The 15,710-nt window shown below is 33.6% G+C and overlaps 1 protein-coding gene across 1 annotated transcript in view; it reads right to left on the bottom strand.

The window, feature by feature from the left end:
- Window positions 1-15,710, bottom strand: part of FCHO2 (FCH and mu domain containing endocytic adaptor 2) — a 146,465-nt gene that overhangs the window by 22,487 nt on the left and 108,268 nt on the right. Inside the window, exons 12-18 of the mRNA XM_066377004.1 lie at window positions 14,706-14,763; window positions 12,758-12,933; window positions 10,630-10,641; window positions 10,244-10,268; window positions 8,365-8,407; window positions 6,099-6,190; window positions 1,757-1,860 (exon numbers count right to left, since the gene is read on the bottom strand). Of these exons, the coding sequence (XP_066233101.1) occupies window positions 1,757-1,860; window positions 6,099-6,190; window positions 8,365-8,407; window positions 10,244-10,268; window positions 10,630-10,641; window positions 12,758-12,933; window positions 14,706-14,763 (510 nt within the window). The remainder of the gene's footprint in view (window positions 1-1,756; window positions 1,861-6,098; window positions 6,191-8,364; window positions 8,408-10,243; window positions 10,269-10,629; window positions 10,642-12,757; window positions 12,934-14,705; window positions 14,764-15,710) is intronic.

The raw sequence follows: 15,710 nt of genomic DNA, 5'->3' as shown, positions 1-15,710 counted from the left end.
TCTCTCTCTCTTCCCCCCTCCTGCAGCCATAGCTCAATTGGAGTGAGTTGGCCCTAGGTGCTAAGGATGGCTCCCCTCCACCTCAGGCACTAAAAATAAATAAATAAATAAATAAATAAATAAATAAATAAATGGCTCTGGCTGCAACGGAGCAAGGGCCCCAGATGGGCAGAGCATCACCCCCTAGTGGGCTTGCCGGGTGGATCCGGTCAGGGCACATGGTCAGGGTCTCTCTCTGCCTCCTCTCCCCTCACAAAAGAAAGAAAAAGACAGAAAAAGGAAGGAAGGAAAGAAGGAAAGAAGGAAGGCAAGGAGGCAGGCAGGGAGGGAGGGAGAGAGGAAGAAAATATATAAAATCTCAACTGCTTAATCTTTGATAAAATACAGAAGGAATTTTTATGGTCTGTGTTTTATCTATTTCCCAAATTTTATAACGTGATCATATACTGCTTTTGTAATCAGGAAAATATCCATGTTATTAACATGTAATAATTTTTATATTACTTAAATAATAACCATTTCCTTAGCAGCTGGTATAACTTCTAATTCTGTTCATTGGGATGGAGGTGAAAAAAAGATGTCACCATTTCAACATTTAGTGCTCAAGCCTTTTCATTTGGTACGGAAACATTTTCTCACTTGTTTCACATGACCAGTATTATGCACAGTATTAAGAATATGAAATCGGCTATGACATAGTCATAAAGTACATGGAGTAAATATGGCTGGTGAGGGGGAGGGGCGAATACAATGTGATTTGTGCACTAAGAGAAATAAAAGCAATGTATATAGGAATGGGGAAGAGAATCATTAAATCCTCTGGGGGAGGAGTAGGGATCAAAGATGGCTTTTCCTAGGTGGTGATATTTAACAGGGTCTTAAAGAAAACTGAGGGGCATTTCAGATAGAGGGGGCATAATTAGACATGAGTGTATAAACAAGCAAATGTCTGGGGAACAGTGGAAGTTTCAAGTGGCTGAAACCCAGGCTACAAAGAGGAGAAAGCTGGAGAGTTGGTCTGATAATGCAGCTAAAACATTCAGTCACGTGAATTATTGGCGAACCACAAGATATGCATTATCAGAGGGAAAAGATTAAGCTTGACTTTCAGAAATTCAATTCTCGCAATTAAACTGGCAATTAGTGTAAAAGATAAAAACAAAGCAGAATAGATCAGAGGTAAAAAAAAAAAAAAAACCGGTTTGAGAGAGCCTCACTCTGAATAGAACACCTAAAATTATTTTCATTATTTGACAACTTTTGAAGACCAATGCTTTTTTCTTTTGTACAGCAATATGTACTTAATACATACAAGTTAATGAAGTGATATGAATTAAGTTTCCTTATACACAAAATAAAGAAAGCTGAACTAGATGCCCTCTAGGACTCTCCCGGTGGTATACTTCTAAGGCCTAAGAAGGATTTCTCCTTAATATTTGACTTTAAGCAGAATTATATAAAAATTGCTTCTCAACTGTGAAACAATGGGTACCAAACAGTATTTTTATAATGTCCCAACTTTCTCAGGAAATCTTTTTCCTCCTGAACAACGTCTTGTTCCACAGGTGTGATAATGAAGTACAATGGAAGAGTGAAGGAAGTGTTATTTGAGGAAAGCTTTTCTATACTTAGAAGCCTGAGTAGATAATTCCAAGCATTTGACTGTAAAGGTGCATATAGAAAGATATCATTTGCATGTTAAGTCAAGACAGTTATAATTTTAAAAAAGAAAGAAAAGAAACAGCTGAGTACATACTATTTCATTAATCCCACTAAGTTTGCCTGAAGTGAGCTTTGGTCTGGAAGCGGGCCTGGGAGGCGGGACGATGGTGCCCACAGAGAGAGGAGTCGCAGGCCTGGCTGGTGGGGGAAAAAGAAAATTTGAAGAAAATCATTAGTATGTAGCAATCCTACATAAAGACATTGTTATAGAGGAACTGTCAGAATTCACAGTTCATTTTTTAAGAATTTAAAAAAATATATAATTATAGATATTTGGTGAAATACTGGGGCCCTATCAATCAAATATGCCTTTTTTTGAGGCTACCAATATTATTCCTGGAAAGTCATTAAATTTTCAATAAAACTGACACACGTAAATTGTATTACTGTTTCAATTATTTATACATTTCATTTATAAAATTAAAGCTGATAAATTAAATCTGGCTGTTGTAAACAAAATATTTAGGGCCTAAGGTCTCTAGTTTTTTGACCATCCACCTACTTTACTGACAGCAGTGCAAGACCAAGCCTTTGAAACACTTTTAAAATAGAAACATGAACTCTAAATGAAACTTACCTTAATTAAAACTATAATTTGACTTTTAAATTGAACTACACCATAACATTTTTTGTGATAAAAGTATTAAAATTATCTTTACTAAAAAAATTTCCATAAATCACTAATTTATTTTTTGGTAAGTGTTGGAAAGAAATCACTTAACTTTCCCTAAATCCTATAGAAATTTAGTGTTCACTGTTATTCAATGTCAGTTGCAGATTTTGCCATTTTATAAATCAGAAGTGCTAACCTTAGTATTTTTAATTAAAAATAACTTATCATGGTAGATATTAATGAGTGGACTTCAAGTGTACATCATCAAAAGTCACATAATTCAGAGACTGAAGAATATTACTATGGATGGGAAAATATATTTCAGTAACTTTAATAAGTTTACAGATGTGTAAAAGGTAAAATATATAAATGGGCCGAAGTATATGCAAGGGGAAACAAAACATAAGGCTTGAGGACCCTTGGTCAGTGATGGAGGAATGAAGGCATAAAAAGGAAGTCACACAAGAGTGAAAGTAAATGTCACGGGGGTTATGAATGAAGGGATAAAAGAGGTAAGCATCTTTTAGATTGCTTGAAGAAAGTAGTAGAAAGCTGGTAAGAAACGGAGTTTTGTTTTGAAGGCTGCTGCCTTTTTCCAGTCAGCAGTTCCTTCATGCTGCACTCCTCCTGTAAGCTATACACAAGAAATGTGCACCAACCTGCGGACCATCTCTTCTCCCTGTGCGTTTACTTTACAGATATGTTTACTTTACAGATATGTTTATTATCATGAAACAAGCGCTGACCAACACTCAAATTATTTCAAACTTGTGAGAGCCTAACATAATAGACATTTACACCTGAAACTTCATTATTAATCAATCTAGTGGTCTGTCCAAATGGCATTTAGACTAACTCAAAACCAAGCCTACTTAGAAGTGTTAAGTTCAGCTCCTTCAAATAATTGAGAAACTGCTGATTGAGGAAAGATAATAAAACTTATTAATACAACTGTTTATAAATGAATCTACTAATTATAAATTAACAATAAATTTATATATCTATACCAATTAAGCACTGCTTTCAGATTATAATTATTTACAAGATAACTGTCTTAATTGTGGTTTTTTTTGGTAATAGTGTGGTGATGTTGATGGTGGAGCTCACTTATAAGAATTGTCCATTAGATGTAGTTTATGAAGAAATAAGAAGTGGCCTGTAAACTATAAAAACATAGGAGACAAGAGCTAATCCACACCTGTCCTCTGACAATGCCTAAGGAAAATAGGGCATGTTTCCCACGCCATTTTTTTTTTAGCGACAGCGACAGAGGGTCAGATAGTGACAGACAGACAGAAAGGGAGAGAAATGAGAAGCATCAAGTCTTCATTGCAGCACCTTAGTTGTTCATTGATTGCTTTCTCATATGTGCCTTGACTGGGCACTACAGCAGACCGAGTGACCCTTGCTCAAGCCAGCAACCATGGGCTCAAGCCAGCAACCATGGGGTCATGTCTATGATCCCCCACTCAAGTCAGTGCCCCCATGCTCAAGCTGGTGAGCCTGTGCTCAAGCCAGATGAGCCCGTGCTCAAGCTGGCAACCTCAGAGTTTTGAACCTGGGTCCTTGCATTCCAGGCCAACATTCTATATACTGCACCACCACCTGTTCGAGCTCCCATACCATTTTTTATCTGAACAAAGAAAGATACTATTCTAGATTCAAGAAGCAATAATGACAATGCAGAAGAAAAATTTTGTCAGTAATTTTTCAGGGCATATGATATTATGGCAAAGGTCACTTTGTCCTCAAAGAAGCAGCTGTTGGAAGATCTCTCATTTAAACATCAAGGAAACCCAAAGGTATTTTCAGCTTTCCAATGCAATCTCTAGAATGCTGTCTGAGTTCCACTGAGATATGAATTTCATCAATAAAGAAAATCCACTGACTTAACCATGAAGCGAAAGGAAATTTATTTGTGCTTTCTGGTGGTGCTATTAATTACTGTGTAACAATAATGATCTCTTTCAACATCGCTAATATTCTTCAAAGGGCAAAATAATTTATGACATTTTTCAGATTATATAAGAAGGTTAAAAATGCATACCACAGTGAATTTTAAAACTAGTGAAAGGTTAATAAATGTTTTACCATGTTCTACTTACTAAACACCAAATGACCACTGAATAAAAATACATAACTTTTTACCTGAAATTAGAAGTGATATAGGCAAAACATTCTTTAGACAGGTAGCAAGAGAAAAGAGAGCTTTTTTGAAAATAAAGAGACTGTGCTGAAGAAAATAGTGAGAAGCAAAGGACAGTTACAAATATAACTAAAAACTCTGCAATACCAATGTGAAAATTTTTTATGAAAGACTTGAAAAAATAATTCATAAAAGAATATTAACAAAATTGAAAGACACTGCTTAGGATTCTCTTTATTCTAAATACAAAACACCCTTCTGACACTCTTATTAAATAAACAAACAAAAAGACCTAACAATAACTTAGGTTTTTCCTGTACAATTTTACTTTCCTTACACAACCTATTATTAAGGTTATTTTTATAAAACTAATTAGTAATAAACACCCATTGAAAAAGGCTATAATGATATTTCAGAATATGTTCAATTATCCATTGACTATTTCTTGCTATTTTACAAGTATTAGGTACAGATCACTTTCCCTTCTAAATTACAAGTTGTTTCAGGTTAAGGTTGCCTAAAATACAATTAAAATTTCTTTTAAAAATATTAGTTTGTAAACAATCCAATTTTACATACTTTTATTTTATTATTTATAGTAAAATGTTTCAATAAGGCTTACTGTTCTGTTAATCTGCTAGAGTACAAAAGATTTTAGAATTAATAAGATGCACGTTTATTTCTATGCGTCATCATTTCCCAGTTATATGATCTTAGAGAAGTTCCTGATCATTGCTGAGGTTTGCATTTTTCATTTATAAAATTGGGACAATAAAAAGAGCTTCCTGCAGCAGTTAATAAGGATAAATTTAATAATGGGCATAGCTCCTAGCAGAGTGACATAGCAGGAACTTGATCAAGTTCTTGCTCCACCATTCTAGCACTCCCTTCATCTCCAATACTGTAAGTATGGCATTTCTAAAATACAAGAGATAGCTGAAGATCTACTTAAAGTGATTTTATTTTCTTGCTTTAAACAAGCAGCAGTTTTATTAAACATGCATTTTTGATGCCTGTTTGGCAAATGAAATTTTAGATTTTGAGGGGAAAAAAACAACATATTCTTGCCAAAACAAAAAGTACTCAAGTCCATTCAGACATTGCTTGGGAAGTGCTAAAACCTTTCTGGAAAGTAGTTTGGCAATAAGTATCAATGAGAGTATCTTGTGACTCATAAATCTTATATTAATCAATTAGTATAAGGGCATTATGAAACAACTGCACAAAATTTGTTATATTCATAAATGTTCATAATATTGGAAAACTAAATGCAACTTCGGTGTCCATCAAGAAAACACTGGTTACATTAATGCACATCTATACAGTTGAATTTTCTCTAAAAACAGTAAGATTATTTGAGCATCAATACAGGAGTGATGCCTAGAAATATATAATGAAAAAGAAAACTTGTTGAGGTTTGATAAATTTTTATTAAGTCAGAGGGTCTTTAACAAAGCCATTATAAAATCACTTTTATCTGGTAATATGATCAGAGGACAAGTTAAATTTTCTGATCATTAAGTATAACAAGAAGTAATGAATAAATCAATTAGGAAAAATAACTACTGAATTCTTCATTTTAAAATATATAAATATATGCATGTTACATATATTTACCTGATGATGATGATGAAGTTAATGAAGCTGAAGATGAATCAAGAGATGGTCCAAACAGAGGGTCCCAAGCAAGTAAATCACTGGTCCCTTTCCTATTATAATATTTTAAAAATAAAGATTTTAATAAAGGAATATTTTATTAGTATAAAATCTAGTTACTTATTATTTCACAAAATTATAATAGCTTAACATTTATATAAAAAAAATGAATGTTCTGCCAATGGAATATGTGAAGAAACTTAACAAATTTAATAAACCAATATCTGTTAACTTTTATAAGCAGAATTTACAATAACACTGTGTGAAGGAGGTGGGGAGAGTATTAGGAGATTAATCCCCATTGGTCACACTTTGTTATACTCTTAACAATCTCAGGGTCTGTCAGAATGGAAATGATTTAAACTTTACAAATGTGAAAATGCAGTACAGAATCTCTAAATAAGCTGCCTAAGGACACACAGCTATTTAATTCTACAACATCAGGTCTTAAGTGACATGAAATCAAATAGAAATTTTATAAAGTCATACTTATTTTCAAAGAAAAAGGGTAAAAGATTTTTTAAAAAGTACTTCTCATGTACACAGGTAAGCCTAACAACTTGATATAAACTTCAAAGATCTGATCACTGCAGTAGATCATGTAAGGGCAGAGGGTTTCTCCCTGGGGAATCCACCGCTTGGGCCACTAAGCCAGTCTGGTGAAACATCTGTCAAACATGCCTTTTTATGAGACATACCCAAGACTACGGACAAAAATCATTAAGGGGATCAATATTCTGATTTCACAACAACAACAAAAAAAAACCCTCAACATGCCGCATAACCAAAAATTTTCCTCCACTGACCCCTTGGAATCCACTGTACTGATTACTCTCTGGATTCAACTCCTGGCTCTTTAATAGAAACTTTTATATGAATATAAAATCTAGACTACTGAAGCACCTGATCTTAGCTACCAACTCTTTAAGTTATTTTTTCCAGCTTTATTGAGGTATTATTGATAATTAAAAAGTATCTATATTTAAGGTATAAAAAAGAGATTAATATCCATTAAAATAATATTTTAATGTCTCCAAGTGCTATTATTTTTAAAAATATACTTTTTCAAAATATTAGAACACAGGTCCATGATATAGCCTTGTAAAAAATGTTACAATGATCTATAGGCACATATCTAGTATCTCAATATGCACCTACATGGACACATACTGCATCTTGCATGATAAAGCCTAGAATCACTACTGCAAAACTGATTCCTAAAGACAAAGTTTTAAAACACTATAAAACTTATCTTTAGATTTGATAAATCAATTAAATACGAACACTAAGCTCAATCAGTGCCTAGCTTAAAAAGTATCAAATAGTTTTAAACTATCCATTTATTATTTAATTATCCATTAATTAAACCTACTTTTACTCATTAAAACACTACTCAGAAAACATTAAAATAAAGTATTCTTATTGATAGACACAGAGAAAACGGAACCATGCAACACTGACTTAAAATATTTAACAGCTGGCAGCATGCCTTCTAGACCTCTCCTTTTTTAAGTTGAGACACTTCCTTATTTTGAAGCTCATGTAATATATAATCTATTTTACAAGGTCACAGCCAAAATTGAAGGGAAAAAGTGAGAAAATTTCCACAAAAATAACATGTCTATGTATAAACTTGGCGTATTATCATTCATTTAGAAACAGCAAGGCCATCAAGGCCAAACAAAGTTGAATGAATTTTTTAAAAATACTATCATAAAAATATTGTCAAATGAGAAATAATTTAAAAAAACTTCACATGGCACCTGACAGTTTAAGAAACATAGGATAATTCACACCTTACTGGAAATGAAACTGCAGAGATAACATTGATAAATTTCTAGAAAACAAGACAAGGTATACTTAAAATTTAAAGGTAGTAGGGAGGGAAGAATAAAAAGGTAGACAAAAAAGGATTTTTAGGGCAAACTACTCTATATAACAGCATAACAATAAACATATTATTAATCCATTTGTCAAAACTCACAGGATATATAACACCAAGACTAAGCCCTGGTGTAAACCACGGACTCTGAGTGATAATGACATGTCAATTATCACACATAAGTAGGTTCATCAATTATAACAATGGAGCTACTCTGGTGGGGAAGGCTGAGCATATGTGGGGGCAGGGGTATATACAAAAACTCTGTACCTTCCACTCAATTTTGCTGTGAACTTAGACTTGCTCCAGAAATAATTTTTAAAGAAATTTAAACATGGGACTTACTCATTGGATACAGCAGATGGTTTCGATTTTGTTAACTCTTCACCTAATTAAAAATTATCTCATTACTGTAAACAACTTAAAAATTCTGGAACTAATAACAAATATAAACAGTTGTGAAGGAAAATAGGTCTTTAATGTTTTCTATTGTGAAGAATATTAAAATAATAGCTGAATTTCTGCTACATCTTTATTTCTTCAATCAAGTTTGGTGAGAAATGACAAATCAACTAACCTCTCATTTATTAAAATAAAATGGCTGTTCAAAAAGGAAAAATATGAGCTGCAAATTTACAAACTGAAACAAATGCTTAAATACTTATGTAAATATAACTCAAAAATTTTAGTTGATGAATCATAAAAGCTTTTTTCAAATTCTAAGAATATTATCAGTCATTATATTGATCAAAAGTAGTTACCAACTCTTGAAGGACTCCCTATTTTAAAAAACTGAAATTTGTATTACAACCTAGAGCAACAGTCCCTGTAAGATAGTCTGTTTTGCTACCTTTACATTTGTAAGATGCATCATTTCATAAGCAACTAGTAAACAGAGGAAAGGCAACAGTAATGCAAAAGTCATGCTGGTTCATAAGCAATTTTCCCTGCACCTCATCAATATTTTGCATGAACAAACAATAGCTAAGGAATACAAAACACATCAACATGGGTAACTACAACAAACTAAAGGAACACCACATTACATATGATGCTTGTTCATATCACATTCTCCCATTTGGCTTCAGCATTTGTTTTCCCTCAAAGTTCTTATTGTGCTGTTCTTCATCTTTCTGCCTTTTGTCCTGTCTCCATAAGTTGATATCCCTCTGTTATCATTTTATGCATATCCCCTATTGTAGAGCTACTCACCATTTCTTTTTTTAAAGTAAAATCCTACTTTTTACTTGGTATTTATTATAAATTTAATAGGTCTTTTTAACAGAGCTAGAATTTTTATTAGGATTAATGCTGAAGTTTTTAAGCATCATATTTATAGAATTGTGTAACTTTTGAGTGGAGGGCCTCAGTTCTTTTCCTCACAACCTGTTACTTTTATGCATACTTCTGCACAAGAATTAGCACCCCCAAAATGTTTTAATATAATCAAATTGCTATATTAAAAATCATATAATATGACTTAACAATGGATAAAATTAAAGACTAATCATCTTATAAATGCCTTCCAACTAATGAGGCAGTTATGCCAATTAAACAGTTTAACATTGTTTTTAAAAAATGTGTTAAATGATTTGTGAAAGAGAAGAAGGGGTGGGTCATGAGAGAGTGGGAGGGAGGAGAAAGGGGTAGGGTAAGAGAGGGAGGGAAAGAGGGAGAATGAGGAATTGAGGAAGAGAAAGGACGAAGGAGAGAGGGAGAGAAGCACCAGCTCATATACTGCTCACAAAAATTAGGGGATATTTCAAAAATGAATATGAAGCTATAAAATATCCCCTAATTTTTGTGAGCAGTGTAGTTTCATTTAGTTGTTCCATTTAGTGGTGCATTTATTGATTGCTTCTTGTATGTGCCCTGATCAGGGGTCGAACCCACAACCTCCAGTGTGCTGGGTTGATGCTTTTATCCACTGAGCAACCCAGCCAGGGCATCAGTTTAACATTTTTAATCAAAAGCTATTCTTTGCTTTGCTGATTTCTAAACCATGTTATAGTCAGGTATTAAAGTTTAGGCATGTCTCAAAGGTAAAAAAAATAATATAAATGATTTGTCTTCTGTTATAAAATAGTAAGTATCCTTTTAGTCTGTTGTTAAGGCTCATAATGAGAAAAACTTTCTATAACTACATATTTAAGACTGTAAGCTCATCGAGTTGCCTGATAAATTTTAATAGAAATAAAACAACAAACTTAATTGTTAAACTTACTAGACAAATTCTGATTCATCTGCACCTAAAACAGAAATGCAAAAACTAAGTGCCATTAAATAAATAATTTAATTTGGTAATGAAATATTTTGTAAAATGTTAATACTGGAAACCTAAATCTTAAGTTTTTAGTATATCTGCTCAATTGTAAACTGTAGTTACATAAAAAGATGTACAGAAAAAACTTTCAGTAGTTTTTGTTTTATAGTAAAAATACATGTACTTTAAAAATTCAATAAATTTTTAAAATATTAAACTATTAAATATCAAAAGCAACTTACTATGACTTGCTAATTTTAAAAACACAAATATTTTGAAAATCAATGTTCAAGCATTACAATTCTTTTTTTAAGTCAATAGATACAAATATAAAATCTTGCACTTACTGGGCTGTGTCTCTAGTAGTACATGGAAAGAAAAAAAAAACGACATGTTTATTTTAGAATTTAAAATATCATATTTTCCAGCTCTAATAATGCCTATTCCCTTCTGAACCATACCTAAAATCTATGTACCATAAAACACATACACCGCTGGGAGGGGTGAGGGTCAGAGAATACTTAAGTTGTATAAGCAAATTAGGCAACAAACTATACTCACAATATCCTCTTTTCTTACCCAATATCAACAATTAAAAATTTCATAATTATTTATTTTGAGAATGAAATAAATACATGTTCACTGTTTTTTTAAATGAAGTATGAAAGAGAAAATTTAAAACCACCCAGAGATAGACAATAAACATTTTGATGTGTATTCTTCTTTAAGGCTTTTATTTACTTACATATATATTTTTTAAATTAGTTCTGCTTAGACAATAAAAATGTTTAATGGTTTCACAACTTTCTACTTCATATATATATATAATTTAATGTTAGCATTAGTTTTAATTTTTACTAGTAATGGTAGAATAAAACCTCACTTCAGAAATCTTTTTGGTAGAAAAAAATAGTTCTAAAATTGAATTCTAAAAGTGAGTGACTGTGACAAAAAACTTTTACCCAAACAAATACAATATAGACTAGTGATTTTTAACCACTGGTACATGGACTGGTCTACCAGAAATTTCATGTGGGTCTGCGAAAGAGTTAACCATCCTGATGCTGTATGAAGACTACAGACCCAATGATCTTAGTCAAATTTGCTTATGCTCAGGGTGATCTGTGCCTTAGGAGTCCTCGAAATAATTCTATTTTCACTGGTCCCCAAGTATAAAAAGGTTGAAAACCACAGATATAGACTACAGATATAGAATATGTAATTACTTAACAATACGAAGTGGTAAGAACTTTTATTCTCTATTATCAAGGAGAATGGGTTTAATATCAGTTATAAACATGTACAAATATACTATACATCATTCTAAGACATGCTCTTTACCCATAGTTAAACAGTTTTGAATTTAGAGTATGACATCAATGGAAAGATGTATTATAATTTTTTTCTCCTCCGAAAAGTATTAAATATGGTATCTTAGAACTGAAAAATTAATCACTATAACAAAGAAGTCTTAATTTTTCTTTACTTCTATGAAAAATATAGAAAAACAAATGTTATAGTAATAGACAAAAAATGCAAAGACATCATTTACTCTTTAAATTCATTTTTGTAGAATTCCATTCTACATCAAGGTCACAAAACATGGACAAGAAAACGTTTAAAATTCGATGAGGGCCTGACCTGTGGTGGCACAGTGGGATAAGCGTCAACCTGAAACACTGAGGTTGCTGGTTCGAGGCCTTGGGCTTGCCCGGTCAAGGCACATATGGGAGTCAAAGCTTCCTGCTCCTCCCCCTTCTCTCTCTCTCTCTGTCTCTCTCTCTCACTCCTCTCTCTCTAAAAAAATCAATAAATAAAATATTTGAAAAAAAAAAAAGATGAGTTTAAAAAAAAAATAAAATAAAATAAAATAAAATTCGATGAGAAAAAGATTAAAAGATTAATACTGTCAGTTCATAAAATTCTGCCTGAGCCATACAGCACTATTTATAAAATACAACAAATGCAGAAATAGTGTATTTTCTCCATTTTTGCTTCCTTTGTATTAACTTTCTTTTTTTTCCTTTTCTTTTATTTTTTTTTAAGATTTTATTTATTTATTTATTATAGAGAAGGGAGGTGGGGGAGGAGCAGGAAGCATCAACTCCCATATGTGCCTTGACCAGGCAAGCCCAGGGTTTTGAACCGGCGACCTCAGCGTTTCCAGGTTGACGCTTTATCCACTGTGCCACCACAGGTCAGGCTGTATTAACTTTCAAAAGAAAGCAAAACTAAGCCAAACTATCAAGTTCATCTGACTGTATAAAAATTATAAACCATATACCTCAATAAAGCTGAATAAAAAAATATATATATAAATTAAATATTTCCTTACCCAACATAATTAACTATTGCTAAATAATGTTTTACTTTCTATTATTCTTAAAATTAAACAGATGTAGGTAGACGAGGTATTTAAAAAAAAAGACTTCTATATAAGAAGTACAATATAAGCTTATTCATTTTCTTACTTACAGATATTGCTGGAGAGAGCGTTATATTTCCTATAGATACTTTTAATTCATCCAAGGAAGCCATTGCATGATGTGAGTTATTTGGATGCATAGGTTTGATTTCTATTCGATACTTCTTTGGTTCTTCATCTTCAGAATCAGAATCACTAGACGAGTAGAAATGATTCTCTTTGGTATGTGAGTTACCAGTTAAAAAAAAATTTGTAATTGCCTTAATGCATAACCAGTTTTTCAGGCATTTATAAAAAGTAACAAAAACATTTAAGAAATAAGATGTACTTTAACAGAAACATAACTGCTGAATTTTGTTAACAAAAACATGTCAAATAAAGACTATAGAGTCATTTTATTATAATTAATTAAAAATTTGAAATATAATTTTATTAACCAATATCACCTCAATAAATTCAATATAAATTTTTAAATGTGGAAACAAGTAACATTATTTAACAGTGTTTACATGCCAACACAATCCATAAGAATATTCAGGCCCTGATGGGTTGGCTCAGTGGAAAGTGTGTTGACCTGGCATGCAGATGTCCCTGGTTCAATCCTCAGTCAAGTCACACAGAAGAAGTGATCATTCGCTTCTCTTCCCCTCCCTCTCCCCTCCTCTCTCTCTTCCCCTCTTGCAGCCAGTGGCACGATTGGTTTGAGCATCAGCCCTGGGCACTGAGCTCAACTGGTGCAAGCATCAGCTTCAGGTGCTGAGGACAGCTCGGTTGATTTGAGCATCGCCCCCAGACGGTCCCTGTCAAGGTTCACATGGGAGTCTGTCTCTTTATCTCGGAAGGAAGGAAGGAAGGAAGGAAGGAAGGAAGGAAGGAAGGAAGGAAGGAAGGAAGGAAGGAAGGAAGGAAGGAAGGAAGGAAGGAAGGAAGGAAGGAAGGAAGGAAGGAAGGAAGGAAGGAAGGAAGGAAGGAAGGAAGGAAGGAAGGAAGGAAGGAAGGAAGGAAGGAAGGAAGGAAGGAAGGAAGGAAGGAAGGAAGGAAGGAAGGAAGGAAGGAAGGAAGGAAGGAAGGAAGGAAGGAAGGAAGGAAGGAAGGAAGGAAGGAAGGAAGGAAGGAAGGAAGGAAGGAAGGAAGGAAGGAAGGAAGGAAGGAAGGAAGGAAGGAAGGAAGGAAGGAAGGAAGGAAGGAAGGAAGGAAGGAAGGAAGGAAGGAAGGAAGGAAGGAAGGAAGGAAGGAAGGAAGGAAGGAAGGAAGGAAGGAAGGAAGGAAGGAAGGAAGGAAGGAAGGAAGGAAGGAAGGAAGGAAGGAAGGAAGGAAGGAAGGAAGGAAGGAAGGAAGGAAGGAAGGAAGGAAGGAAGGAAGGAAGGAAGGAAGGAAGGAAGGAAGGAAGGAAGGAAGGAAGGAAGGAAGGAAGGAAGGAAGGAAGGAAGGAAGGAAGGAAGGAAGGAAGGAAGGAAGGAAGGAAGGAAGGAAGGAAGGAAGGAAGGAAGGAAGGAAGGAAGGAAGGAAGGAAGGAAGGAAGGAAGGAAGGAAGGAAGGAAGGAAGGAAGGAAGGAAGGAAGGAAGGAAGGAGGAAGGAAGGAAGGAAGGAAGGAAGGAAGGAAGGAAGGAAGGAAGGAAGGAAGGAAGGAAGGAAGGAAGGAAGGAAGGAAGGAAGGAAGGAAGGAAGGAAGGAAGGAAGGAAGGAAGGAAGGAAGGAAGGAAGGAAGGAAGGAAGGAAGGAAGGAAGGAAGGAAGGAAGGAAGGAAGGAAGGAAGGAAGGAAGGAAGGAAGGAAGGAAGGAAGGAAGGAAGGAAGGAAGGAAGGAAGGAAGGAAGGAAGGAAGGAAGGAAGGAAGGAAGGGAAAGAAAAGAAAAGAAAAGAAAAGAAAAGAAAAGAAAAGAAAAGAAAAGAAAAGAAAAAAGAAAAGAAAAGAAAAGAAAAGAAAAGAAAAGAAAAGAAAAAAGAAAAAAAAGAAAAAAAAGAAAAGAAAAGAACCTCCAGATAATAAAAGGATATCATTCTGATTTGCTTCTGGTTTTATACTATAGCCTTCTTCATCTACGTCAGGAATGTTCTATGGAAGAAGAAAAAAAAATTTACTGTCATTATGGCTCCAACTATAAAAATATTATTAGAGATTAACAAATAGCCTTAACTATTAATTGAGGGGCTATATGTATAATTTATCAAATGTGAACAGGTTAACCAAATTCTTATACTGTGAAGAATTTATATATTTTAGTTAATTAGCCTCAAATGTCTGAACTAGCAAAGCAATGCAAAATGAAACATGAGGAATGCCAAAAGGAATAGAACTGGTGTTCTGGTAGAAATGCCAGCTGTTCCATCGATAACCAAATTTTTGCCCCAATTTTCTAAGAAATAAAGGCATAAAAACACAAGACTGTGTTTCTGGGGAAGTAAGGTGAAATCAGAGGACTGATAGTTTAAGTAAATATATATATGACAGAAATAAAAAAAACTACCAAGAATATTGAAACTATACTAAAATACTAATCTCTTACTCATGAGACTAGTAACATTCAAAAGCCTGAAAATACCCTCTGTGGCAAAGCTGAGGAAATTACTCTTATGCTCCACTGGTATAAATACAAAATACTGCAGGTCCTCAAATAGGTAGTTTTGTTATAACATTTACTAGATGTCATAGGAACTTAACTCTTCTTTATATCAATTAGCTTATGATAAAGTTGGTTTAGTTATACATAGTTTCACTTAAAAATCCTAGAACCGATCAAGAACGTTGAGTAGTACACCTACAGAGAGAAAACTTAACAATATCTAACAAAAATACATGTTCACTTCTCCACCCAGAAATTCTACTTCAAGGAATTTACCCCAAAGATACATCACCAGCAACTTAAAAATACATTATATCCACACAACAAAATTACTTATCAAGGATGATCTAAAACTCACATATACAAAACAGAGTAGTATACAGCTATTTAAAAAAGAAAAAGAGGAAGGTTTCTATGATCTGGTATGAACTGACTTCCA

The sequence above is a fragment of the Saccopteryx leptura genome, chromosome 1, assembly GCF_036850995.1.
Source record: "Saccopteryx leptura isolate mSacLep1 chromosome 1, mSacLep1_pri_phased_curated, whole genome shotgun sequence".
Classification (NCBI taxonomy): domain Eukaryota; kingdom Metazoa; phylum Chordata; class Mammalia; order Chiroptera; family Emballonuridae; genus Saccopteryx; species Saccopteryx leptura.
Note: the sequence above shows the minus strand (reverse complement) of the source record. Positions and strands in the feature narration are given on the sequence as shown.